The following is a 13,979-nucleotide window of genomic DNA, read 5'->3' on the forward strand; positions in this document are numbered from 1 at the left end:
GTTACGCCCACTGCTGGCCGTTCGATGGCACTGCACAGAGACGGGGGATAATGGAGATCAGTGTGTGACTCTCTGTGCGCGATACGGATCTCTGTATGAACTCGGCTCACCCACATGGACACGAGGAGAACATGCAAACTTCACACAGAAAGGTCTCGGGCCGCTCCATCTGGGAATCGAATCCAGGACCTTCTTGCCTGCCCTGCTTAATTAACAGCTTATTGTAATATTAATCTTTATGATATGTGGACAGGGTCTCATACAGTATGTTATTAATATAACTGCTCTTAATTTAGACATGTTTGAGATGATCATTGGATTACTGACCATCTACAACTGACCATCTATAACTGACCATCTAAAAGGTTCCCCTTCTTTGTGGTCTAACATGGGTGTGGTCTAACAAGCGAGTGGTCTAACAAGCGATTTACAATAATGACTGACCACGATTTAAGCAATTGAGGGTTGAGGGTCTTACTCAGGGGCCCAACAGTGGCAACTTTGCGGTGTAGGGCTTGAACCAGCAACCTGCTGATTGCTAGTTCAATGCTTTAACCACTGAGCTACCTTTGCTTACCCTATGCCTATGTGGGCAAAATTTATGACATTGTTGTGAATTTCATATTCTTATGTGGGCACAGAGAAGTTCCCAGCTACCTAGAGGTATGAGACCATGCCACAAAGGGTCGCGGGGTGGGTGCTGGAGCCTATCCAAGCTTTTCAATGGGCACAAGACACACAGTAACACCCTGGATGGGGCATCAGTCCATTGCAGGTCAGACACACATACGCACGCACACACACACACACACATTCACCTATAAGGCCATTCAGTGTCTTCAATTAACCTGCCTGCATGTTTTTGGACTTTGGGAGGAAACCAAAGCTCCCGGGGGAAACCCACACAGACACGGGGAGAACATGCAAACTCGGCACAGAAAGGACCCGGACGGCCCCGTCTGGGGATCGAACCCAGGACCTTCTTGCTGTGAGGCGACAGTGCTACCCACTTAGCCACCTACTCAGAGAGTAGGATTGTGTTCCAGTGATTCAGTCCCAGTAGAAATAAAAGTAATTCTTAATATTCTTAAACTTTGAGTGTCTGATTCTGATTCTGTTATTTATAAATAATAATCGTACTGAGCCGCACTCACACCGTTAAGCTCTGTGCTTTGGCGCTAACTCTGGTTCCTCTTGTTGGTTTATAAGCACATTAGCGGTGGTCCTGGAACACAAACCCCAGTCTGCTCCTCTGTGTATAAACTGTTTGCAGATTAAAATCCATTCTAAAACATTTTGCTCCTAAGTGCACCACAATGAGACCAGTTATTCTGACCAGTAACAGTTTACAGTCATTTTGTTCAATTTGGTTTTATACAGCGAGCCAGTTCTGCAGAGAGCCGACCGCAAACTTTATTCAGATGTTTGGAGACGGATTTCCAACAGATTTTGGACTCTTGGCCAGAACTCCTGACAGAGCAGCTTGAGTAAAAAGCCAAGAGGAGTTTTTATTTATTTATTTATTTGTTAACCTCTAAAAGTGCACGAACGAGTTTAATCAACATGCTATACAGAGAACTTCATATAGAGGTCACACGTATATAGACATGTTAAAGAGTCTCTAATTCACAACAATGTCATCTGTGCTGCTTTTTATTTAAGTTTTTTGGTATATATATATATCAGTATGAACATAATATAAAAGAAAACATGAATTATTATTAATAAAAACACGTATTATAACTATAGTATATAATATTACTTACATTAACAGATGTATAATGCTATGAGTGGCGCTTGGGTGGAACAGAGGTTAATTACACTACTCATTTGAATCCCTAGTGGTGCTATCGACAGGCCGGGCGTCTACATACAGACACGACTAGCTGTGTGTGAGAAGATGAAGGGCCGAGGCCATCCTGTGATGAACTGACATCATGTCCAGGATGTATTATTTAATCGCAAACGTGGCAGTTGTAGCCTAGTGGTTAAGGTACTGGACCAGCACAACTGCCTTGTTGCCACTGTTGGACCCTTGAGCAAGGCCTTAACCCTAAGTTGCTTAGACAATATAATATTACAGTACTGTAAGTCGCTTTGGATGTGTAACAATAATAATAATACTAATAATAATAACAACAATAATAATAAAAATAATAATAACAATAATAATAATAAAATAATAATAATAATAATAAAGAGCTCTTGGGGAATGGCTTTATTTGTCATATATACATATACAAATGTACAGTACAATGAAATTCTTTTTCCTTGTATCCCAGCTTCATTGAAAGCCAGGATCAGAGCGCAGGGTCCGTGGGTCCCCTGGAGCCGATAGGGTTAAACCCCTTGCTCAAGGGCCACAGTGGCAGCATGGCAGAGCTCGGATTCGAGCTCTCAGTCTATTAATCAATAGCCCAATGCTCTACCCGCTAGGCTCCTACTGTCCTAAATACTTACTAAATAAACAAAAGAATTCTAAAAAGCACTCACATATTTAACATCTTTTTTAGACAGTGTACACTGTTTTTAGATTGTTTACAATATTTTATCTGCCGGGGCTGCAGCACCCATGACCTGGGATATAAAACTAATAAAGTGAATACAGAGCAGCACTTGCACGTATTATATCAGTGAAGCCTCTTTATCAGGCTGCACATGAAGTAGAGGAAAGCTGCTGCGTCCCAAATACTATCCTACATCCTGTATGAAATACTGGGCTAATGGTCAAGTGACAAAGTTGCTTTGGATTAAAGCATCTGCTAAATACCACAAATGTAAATATCATTTGTTATGGGTGATTAAGGGTCTGCCTGAAAACCTAGAGCTCTCTCTCCTCATCTAAATTCTTAGATCCCTTAAAATGCTCCTACTGAGGCGCCTTAATTCTGAGTGATGATCTGACTGAATAACTTCACTCACAAAAGACTACAAACGTGGTGGACGAATATAATGTGGAGCAACCAACGGAGTGCTATTCAAATGCAAATACATTTTTGTTGATGTTTCATCTGTATGAAGGTGCACAAACAAGATGTTGGCTCTTCAGCACATCGGTTTAAAAGGCCGTGCCAGTCCGGATAAGGATCAGCGGGTCTGCAGACCCTTGAGCCACTAATAGTCCACGCTGTCCTCCAAAGGTCGAAGTGGTTTCTGCTTTACATACTGGAATATGACTTAATAAATCCACAAATAATCATTATATCTAAATATTCACAATGAAGAATTCAAGTTCATCAGGGAAAAGTTACATCTAAGGTCATCTATAAATACAGGATGCCAGAACCCTGCATCCAGTCCAGTCCAGTCAGAGATATTCTAATGTCCAAGCCCTTCCAGTGCAAAATCCTGAGAGATCTGTATGTAATACCAAACACTGAGAGAGGATAGCATAGGTTAAAGAATACAGTGTAGGTCAAAATTTAATATAGAATATGTGGTCGAAAGTATGTGGACAGCTAATCATAAGTTTGTTGCAGATCCCGTTCCAAAGCAATGAACAATAATATACGTAGAGTTATTTAGATGTGTGTTATTCCCTCATAATTGGTTGATAGTGATTTTGATTAATAGCTGGTTACTTTCCTGTCCACATAAAAAATATGTCTAGTTTGAATGCACAATAGGAGAACAACAATTATTATTATTATTATTATTATTATTATTATTATTATTATTAAAAAATTATGACGACACCCTAACAAATAATGGATCCTCTGAGAGCAGATAAATATGGGTTAAATGATTTATTAAATATAATATTGATTATAAAATAGCCTCAATATAATAAATATATTTCATTTTGTGAAACAGAGACAAAGACATTTTCAAAGGTTAAAACCTAACGAGCTGCAATAAAAAGCTACATTTTAAAATCGTTTTCAGTTCTAAATCAGGACTGAACTAAATTAAAATGAAATAAAGTACAATAGAGAGCTGGTGCAGGTATGAAGATCTGAAACCTTCACAAACAAGCGGCTCATGGCTGCAGTTAATATATTTCAAAAGTCATGTTTTTCTTTTCTTTAATACAGTAAAAAAAATTACAATTTTACGAAACGAAACGAAAACAAGAAAGCAAACTTGTTTAAAAAATAATAATAATCTCTGACAGAGGCTTTATTTCAGTTTACACCTTCAGATATGTTTTAATTAGTTTTAGAAATATTACATGATTATAGTTGTATATATTACATTATTATATTAGTATTATATAAATACATTATTATATTATGTGTTATAATAATATATATTATATATTAGTATATCTATATTAGTAATATTACATTTTTATATTAGTAATATTCCACTATTATAAAAGTATATATTAGTATTATTCCGTTATTATATAAGTATATATTAGTCATTTTTATTATTATATTAGTATATTATTATATTATGTGTTATATATAATAATATATACTATATAATAATATTAGTAATATTCCATTTTTATATTAGTATATATGAGTAATATTAGAATATTGTTTCATATTAATACATAGTATATATTTGTATATCTAAATTAGTAATATTCCGTTATTATATTAGTATATATTAGTAATATTAGATCATTGTGTTACATTAATATATAGTATAAATTAGTATATTTATGTTAGTAGTATTACATTATTATATATTAATAATATTAGATTTTTATGTGTTACATTAATATACAGTATAGTATATATTAGGATCTATATCAGTAGGGCAGTGATATACGTAGTATAGTAGGGCAGTGATAGCTCAGTGGTTAAGGTACTGGATTTGTAATTTAGAGGTTGCCAGTTCAAGCCCCACCACTGCTAAGTTGCCACTGTTGGGCCCCGAGCAAGGCCCTTAACCCTCAATTGCTCAAAACTGTGTTCAGACATAACTGTAAGTCGCTTTGGATAAAAGCGTCTGCTAAATGCTGAAAATGTAAATGTAGCATTATTATTTTAGTATTCATTAGTAACACTAAATTATGTGTTATTTATAGCATATATTTGGTGTATCTACTGTATATTCGTAAGCATATTAGTATATACAATTATATTACAATTATCCAGTGTGGAATTAGATTTAGGTGATCCTTAAGACCTAAAAATCATATAAAACATATAAAGTAGAAGCGCAAAGAAACATGAAAATAAACAAATCATCGGCTTTATTTCTATAGTTATAGTAATAATAAATATGTTTTCGATATTTTTGAAAGAGATACTTAATAAAGATGGTAATTTTTTTTCATTCTTCTTTATTTTAAATAACTTTTTGTACTTTAGCGTTAAAGCGAATAAAATGTTACGCGCTCAAACCATCAATAATAAAACAATATATTTTATTACACAGTATTAATACTATTAGTATAAACACCTCAAATATTGTAAGATATGCATAAATAACAAAAATTTAAAAGTTAAGTAAAATTACACTGCATAAAACTATGTGCGGTTAGACGCGGTTTTAAATATTAAATCATGCATAATGTAAATATATAAAGATAAAACTATTTACACAATGATCTAAAAACTTTAGGTTTAAATAATTATCGTGTGTTAGTATATTGGAACAGTACTGTTTCAACACAAGACGGGAGACATAACACACCAGAGACTAAAGTATATATCATTCCATTTATTGTATTTTATTTATGTATTCAATCATTTGTTTTGCAAACATTATGTAAAAGAGACTTGTCTCACTATATTGTAGAAATAGTTGTATTAAAACAAATGCATTCAAAGTTAATTAGAAATTAGCTCATTAGATTTGTATAAATATATATAAGGACTTTTAGGTCAGTATTAACGCTTGAGAAACTGGTACAATCAATTTAACGGGTCAGTGACCAGCAGTCAGATTTACGTTCATTATACTAAGATATAATGAGTTCCATATGGTATAAATATGATAATGTATTACAAGGGATCATAAATATTTACTCTATATAATGTTTGTGTTAAATATATAAAATAAAAATAGCTTAAGCATCATTATGTTCAGAGTAAAGTCCGTTTTTCTGATTGTCGGGCTGCACCGTTATAGTGCTGCGCTTGTGTGACGTCACAACTCTGCTCTCCAATAGACGTGTAGAATCGCGGACTTTAGGTCTGCATTTGATTTTCTCCCTAATTGAGGCGCATAAAGCTATTCCAGAGGGGATCCTCTGACCCCCAGGCAGCAGGCAGGAGAGGGGGACTGCACCCAAAATAATGTCCATTAATTTACTGTTGCGGTCCTTTGAATGGCGCAATGTCCACTGCTCGCTAAGCCTTCGGTCGATCTAACCCTCCGTTTTTCCTCCGTTTCACCCGTTCAGCGAGGATTTATCACTGGACAAAGAGATGGCCGGACGGAGAAAGTGCTGAACAGCCTCGGATCTGTGAAACGAACCGGATCTAAACCGACTGGAGAGAAGAAATGCAGACGAACATCTCCGACACTCGCACTTCCATCCCAGCGCGACGATCTTCGTTTTTTATCGAGAATCTGCTCGCGTCCGACCGGACTGGATCTCCTGTCAGTCCAGCCAGGGACATTCGGGAAGAAGAGGGACACCAGGAGACAGAATCTCCGACTTTACCAAGCCATCATGAAGCATCCAGTCCGGTGATCAGCGCGTCTTCAGTCTGGTACAGAAGGAACTCTGTGAACCTCGGTGCTTCCTTAGAGAGTAAGTAACACCCGTATTTCTAGATTATGTATTTTTAACCAACGTGGGTGTGTTATTTCATGTTATTTTATTTAACTGCACATATAAATTGCATACATTTTTTGTTAATATAGTCATAATGTTGTTGCTTGACTGTTCTGAGGTTTCCGAAGGTTGCCAGTTCTGTATCAGCCATGGCGAACACCGTTAAGCCTTGTTTATGACAAATAGGAAGTTCAAATAAAAAAAACATAATATAATAGAAACATACAATATAAACAATGTGAAATGTAATGGAACTTCTTTCTTTTTGTTGTTTAGACGCTCTTCTGTAAAATTAACTTACAGTTTATCCTCTACATGAAAAACGTATTTACGTTGTTATTGTTGTTATGCAGGTACTTGTTTGTATACAGTGAATCTTTATCGTTTTTACTATTATCTTAGCTCTATTAATCTACTATTCATATGACCCAAATTAAACATTTTTATCATTGCTTGTTTACCTATTTGCTATATTTTGTGTATACACGTTAACCTTTTATGTTTAGTTTTCTTTGTTTTGTTCTTTAACAAAGGAAGTTCAAGGTAATTCAACAATGAAAATATCTAAACACTATTTCAGTTGCAGCTCTTCACTGGACTTAAATGTGCACACAAAACGGTACAGGCCACAAGAATTAAAACTTATAACGCCATTAAGACAAACGAGAACCAACTCGGTTTAACTTCCCGTCTGTTAAATTCCTTCAATCCTCTTAGATTGCTTGAACAAGTGTTTCTCATATAAATGGATACAAATCGAGCCAAAAATTTGGGTTGTCCAGTGTGTGTGTGGTGCACAGCAAAACAATGAACATCAGTATCCCATTTAGAGAAGTAGATATTAAATGTAATGGACGGCTGAATAAATGAACGAATGTAAGGGTCAGTTCAGCTCTGTGGATTTTGCTGTGTCGGCTTTTGCTGGTTGGCTGCAGAAGCAATTATGCTCCTATTTACACAGACTTATGGTTCATTGGGTAAAACCAACAAAAGCAGATTATGTCTCAGATAATGAAGTGAACAAGGTTGAAAAGGTTCCAGATTTGTGAAAGCAAAATATCAGAGGAAAGAGAAATGTAGGGTTACAGTATATTCCAGTGAGATGAAGTAATATAACAGTTTGGTAATAAATTATGTGGTTACTGCTGATGTAATTGATGGATTCGCCTTTTGACTATCATTTATTTTGATTGCATATGATACACTACATGTCTCACACTATTATAAAAAAAGGTTTTTAGTGGAAGTTTTTTCTTATGTGCCCTCCAAGTGGGACAAAAACCCTTTACTCATATAACTAGAAATGCAGAATCAAGAGCAGTTTCTTCTCTTTAGTTTAATCGTTTTGCCAGTCCAAACATTCAGAAATGTATTTTGGTGTTTAATTTGGACAATAAAACGAGTTATACATGTACATAACTAACCTAAATTAAAAGGAAATATGATCCATAAAATAGAGAGAGTCCAATAGAGAGTCCAAAAGTATACGAACACCCCTCCTAATTATTAAGCTGTTAGACACAACAGGTGTAAAAATTAATAATTAAAAAATAATAATAAATTATATGTCTTTAATTTTGTGGGAACACTTTTCTATTCTGTCATAATTGTGCAGGGTCCAAAAGAACATTTGACAAGGTTGGTGTGGTTCAACCCCACTGAACATCATTGGGATAAATTAGAACATTGATGGTTCTCTTGTCCAACATCAAACTCTGACGTCATAAATGTACATACTATTGCCTAAATTAACACACCTGCATTCCTTAAAACCATTCCTGGGAGAGTGGGAGCTGTTATTCACATTTAGATCTATAGATATGTTTGAATAGGGTGTCTAACAAGCTGCTGGTCAGTTGTCCAAATGCGTTTGGCAATAAAGTGTAAGATAAAATAAGACTCTATTGATCCCTTTAGGGAAATTACCTAATGTATGGTAAAATTTTACGTCCACTGTATATGCAGTGTATTTCAGCCTCACTTAGTGTTTGGCATCACATCCAGATTTCGCAGTAGAGGAACAGGAGGCCCTTGAGCCCATGGTTGTAAATGTGAGGCACATCATGCTGTTGGTCACGTACATTATACACACTATTGTCACTTTTCCAGTTGAATTAGACTAAACGAAAGCATCGTGCAGATCATAAGTTTACAGTCTAAGGAAACTGGTGTAAAATAATAAAGACATGTGGTGGTCTAGTAACTCCAATATTGAGTAAATCTTAACATAAATGATTTAGGGATTTTAAATATCATATACAGTACATTTAAGTCTGGTGTATAAGCAAATAAAATCATTTATATTTATAATAAATCCCTTTTAATGTTTTAGTGGAGATATTTTGTTTTGTTTAATCAGCAAATAGTGAAGTGGGACATAAAACTGCTGTTACTGAAGAATCAGGCAATCAAGTTATTTAAAGTGTGATTCCAGATAAACTTTCATTATTATGTTATTTGGGTTATTTTCATCTCATCAATAAGGATCGATATAGTTGCTATCGGAATACACTTTCTACAACAAAATGCATAAAACACTAAAACCACACGCATTTTACAATTAAATGATAAGACAAACAGGCACAAGTATATAAAAATAACAATTGCAAAATAAATAAAAAATAAAAAACTAAGATTTGTTCATTTTACCAGTTTTACATGAAAGCATTGTGGTCTGAATTAATATCTTATCTTATGATTGTGTATTTTGTTAATGTATTTATTTTTATTACAATATCAAGTCGGATCAAATTAATGGATCAAAATATTAAATAAATAATATTTAAGGTCTTCAGCCAATACTCACCCCGACTGTTGTTGTTCAGGTTCGAGAGATGAAACCCGCAGTTCGGATGAACACTTGGACTCGGTCTGCAGTGACAGGGATTCCCCGACTGTGCGTGAAACCCCACGCAGAACCTCGGAGGAAAACACATCTGTGCGCAAAAAGAAAACCAGGACCGTGTTCAGCAGGAGCCAAGTGTTCCAGCTCGAATCCACGTTCGACGTGAAGCGCTACCTGAGCAGCTCGGAACGCGCCGGTCTCGCCGCCTCGCTGCACCTGACAGAAACGCAGGTGAAGATCTGGTTCCAGAACCGGAGGAATAAGTGGAAGAGGCAGCTGGCGGCGGATCTGGAGGCCGCCAGTGTTTCCCATTCATCCCAGCGGATCGTGCGTGTTCCAATTTTATATCACGAAAGCGCCGCGCTGGGTCTCAGTGCGCCCGGAGTCTTTACGAGCTCAGTGAGCTACCCACTCACAACCTTCACCCACTCCGTGAATTTACTCACATCACAACTGACAGGACTTGTCTAACACCACAGGACTGAATAGTTACCTGGAGGATAAATAAATAAATAAATAAATAAATAAATAAATAAATAAATAAATAAATAAACAAGAACGAAGCTTAATGTGCGGAGTTTTGCAGTATTGCTTGCTGAGTTTTTCTTACAAACTAAACCAAACACATTTTCTAACATTTCTGTTAAAAACAACAATAAAATATAAAATAAAAATGTCTATAAATCCACTTACCTTCGTTGTTTAGGTTTTACAACTATTATAATGTTTTTTATAGTTCGTGTGGCGTTAGAATAAAAAAAATAAGCAGAAACCAGGTATTATTTTTGTAAATAAAATAAAAGATGTTAAGGAAAACTAAATCAATGCACTTTTTTGCTGACACAGTATTTTTTTTTTTTTGTCAAGAAGCTTTTTTTATATTTCAGAACAGGCTGTTAAATCCATCAAACTGCTCAAGTTCTCTGTGGACGAAGTTTTGACATGTAGAAATGTAAACTTCCAGCGGTCATTTTCCCAAAAAATACCTCCTTCTGCTTTAATTCATGTGTTTCAGCCACAACAATTGCTAACATGTGTAATAAATCAGTCATATAAAGGAAATTATATGCTTCCAACTTTGCAGCAACAGTTCTGTGCCCAAAGCGAGTTCTATAAAGACGTGAAGAAAAGCTGAACATGAACCTCAGCACCACTCACATCCCACAGCTCTGGAATGAACTGGAACTTCGACCGAGGCTCTGGAACCAGCCATACAAATGCTCTTTTGACTAAATAGGCACAAATTCCCACATACAGACATACTTCAAAGTCTTATGAGAAGCCTTCTGAGAAAAGTGGATATTGTTCTAGCTGAAAAGATCACTGGGACTTCTGACTAGCTCATGGTCAGGTGTCCAAATACTTTTGGACCTGCCTATTGAATAATACAGGTTACTGCTGAAGTTCTAAATACAAACTAAGAAATAAACTCACCTTACTCTTAGAGTTTTAACTCAAAATAGCACTACTTCATCAAATTGCGACCCGTGGGTACTTATACTATCTAATATTCTAGTATAAGTCACCAAACTTGCCATAAAAATATAATTAAAAATGTATTTCATTATTTTTATTTAAAGTATTTTCAAATCCAACATACAGACTCATCACACTTTGTCCCCCTGTCCAGATAATGACCCGGGTGTGGATTCTAAATAATAAGGCTGATGTGAAGTCAAGAAGTCAAGTAATCCATGAGGGCCACAGTAAACAACAACACAATGTTCTGCATCCAGAGAACCCTACAGCTCATATCATCAGAGCTGCAAAGGTGTGGGTGTACTAATAGTCCAGCTGGGCATTTTGGGTATATTGAGAGAGATTTTCTGGGTATATTGAGATTTTACTGTGCATATAAAACAATGTTATTTTCAGTGTCTCTTTAAATAGTCTATGCATGGGGATCCAGGCCCTTCTACAGGCCTAAATGTATTTATTTCAGATTAACAGTTTTTTAATCATTATTGAAAGTACACATATTGCAATGTTTTGTCACTTTTTTCCACAAAATGCATTTAAATTGTTAATAAATTTGTCACAAAATCAGTGGTCTCTGTTGGTGATGTTATTGATCATCGCTTCTGTTAAAATGCTTCTGTTTAACTGTGCAAATGAAATGTTGTGTTTTAGGTCCAGTGTTGATATAAAACAGAATCACAAATATTAAATGTAAGAGCTTATGATAGAATCTAAAAGCACAAATTCTAAAAAAAAAAATAAAAAAAAAAAGGCAATCACAGTCATATTTGTTGCTACAAAAAATTCCACTATGACTACGTTGACTTAGAATTTTAGAATGTTTGGTTACTTAAACTCCACTAATCGAAGACGTTTTTATCACGTTAAACAATTCAGCAATTTAATATAAAATTAAAATTAGTTTGAAGTTGTGTAGTTACGTTTGTATCATGTAGATGATATGTTAATCTTTTTTTTTTTAGAACAGTAACAAAACATGGAACTTTAAAACACGTAATGTTATATATTTAATTTCAAAGCCACATGATATTGTGTTTACTAATAATTGCAGTTCGGTTTATTTTGGGTCAGTGTCGGTGTAACCAACAAACAACAAGTTGACGCTTCTCATGTTTAACATAATTTAAAACTGGTACTAAAATTAGCTAACATAAAATTGCTCGTTAACACGTTAACATTGCTTTATCGAGTTAAAGCTGTGCTGTTTTACAATATAGTGCAATTTGTGTCATTTATAATATATCACGTCTTCTTTTTAGGAACACTTGAGAATTAATAATTGTCTTCTTATGACGATTGTCACCATGAAGAAGCTTGTTGGATTGTTGCACAGTTAACGGGAGCTACAACATGACGTTCCGCACCGTAGATATGGGAGCATCATCTTGTACACTTTATATCAAGGTGCACACGGAGCAGAGGAAATCTGCTGTGTCCCAAATACCATCCTGTACTAAACAGAGTGCTACTTTTGATTTCGAGCAATAGCGAGGCGACTGTTTCGAACACGGACTGAGATTCAGCTTTTTGCTTAATTTATAGCTTGAAATATTGAGTTTAATGTTGTTTTATGCATTCTGTAAAGCAGGTTTTTTTGTGACAGTTTGTTTACTTCACACTGCAGCCCTGACCATGCGTTGTACTAAACAGCCTGCATATCCATTACTTTATATCACTGGCATGTGTTTTTATTATATATTGACTTATTTTGTTTCTATGATGTATTATGTATCGCTCAAAATGACCCAAGGGTTGCCAGATTTTTGACATTGGTTTCATCCACATTCAACACTTTGCTGCTATCCAAAATACGCTGTCACACCTGTACACATGTGCAACATTATAATACACCGTACACACTGTACACATTTACAATATAACACTACACATTCACACCGTACACACTGTACAATATAACTGCGTTGCGTCAAACTTTTAGACCCCCTTTGCAGTCATCATGTGCTATAAAGAATTAATTTGTCTATGTAACTAAAAACAATCAATAAACATGCTTTATTAACATGATTTGGCTCATTCTACAAACAAGGTGGAAACTGGGTGACAAATCTGTTCAAATTTAAATCTTCCAACATACCCTAAACTTCTTTAAACACACTATTTAACCCCTAATCTTGATGAATCCACAAAAGGTCAACCTTAATCTATTTTAATTATTTTAATGTATTTTATAAAGAATCTATGAGCTGTTTATTTGTCATTGGTGTTACCAAAGATTCAACCAACAGTGATTTTTTTTAAAGACTTCTCATTACAACCTCAGGATTTAGGTAAGTGGTGGAATGATGACACCAAGAAAAAATATTTGATTGTTTATATTTGTAATGTAATTGTATGTGTTTGCACATCATTGCATGAAATTATTTTATTCGCAATTGTACTTTTTTCTTCTTATTATTATTATTATTTGTAATTAATTCATAATTCTCCTTCTTGTTTTTTAAGCTTTTATGTGGCTCATTTACTGGAATGTTGCTCCTAGGAGAAGTAAAGCCAGGGACAGTAACACCATTGACAATTTTGAAGAAAAACTGAAATATTAACAAAATGGCCACCATTTTTCAGACATGTCATCATAAATATTAAAATTACTAACATTATTCAATATAATGCCTTTTAATGTGAAGATTCTCACACCCTCAGCTATAAAATGAGTAACTCCAATGACATCCTTTAAATCTTCGCTAAAAATTCTACAACATATCATGTTATTTTAAACAAATGAAGTAAAGAAGTCTCACAGACCTTCCCAGGAAATACCTCAAAGAGTATGTGTATGTTTCCAAAATAAAAGTCTTTTGTGTGGGGTAACACCAGTGACATAGTTTGTGGGGACAAATACTTATTTAAAATGATATATATTATAATAATACCAATTTAGTACTCTATGTATTTCATGTAATGTTAACAGTAAATATAAATGAGATTTTATTTAATAAAAAATATACTGTATTT

The 13,979-nt window shown here is 34.9% G+C and overlaps 1 protein-coding gene across 1 annotated transcript; it reads left to right on the plus strand.

Moving 5' to 3' along the window:
- Window positions 1-6,405: 6,405 nt before the first annotated feature.
- On the plus strand, window positions 6,406-9,998 carry hmx1 (H6 family homeobox 1). The gene is made up of 2 exons (XM_062996412.1): window positions 6,406-6,658; window positions 9,508-9,998. The coding sequence occupies exons 1-2, from the start codon at window positions 6,406-6,408 to the stop codon at window positions 9,996-9,998; spliced, it is 744 nt and encodes a 247-aa protein (XP_062852482.1).
- The last annotated feature ends 3,981 nt before the right edge of the window (window positions 9,999-13,979 follow it).

The sequence above is a fragment of the Trichomycterus rosablanca genome, chromosome 5 (genome assembly GCF_030014385.1).
Source record: "Trichomycterus rosablanca isolate fTriRos1 chromosome 5, fTriRos1.hap1, whole genome shotgun sequence".
Classification (NCBI taxonomy): Eukaryota; Metazoa; Chordata; class Actinopteri; order Siluriformes; family Trichomycteridae; genus Trichomycterus; species Trichomycterus rosablanca.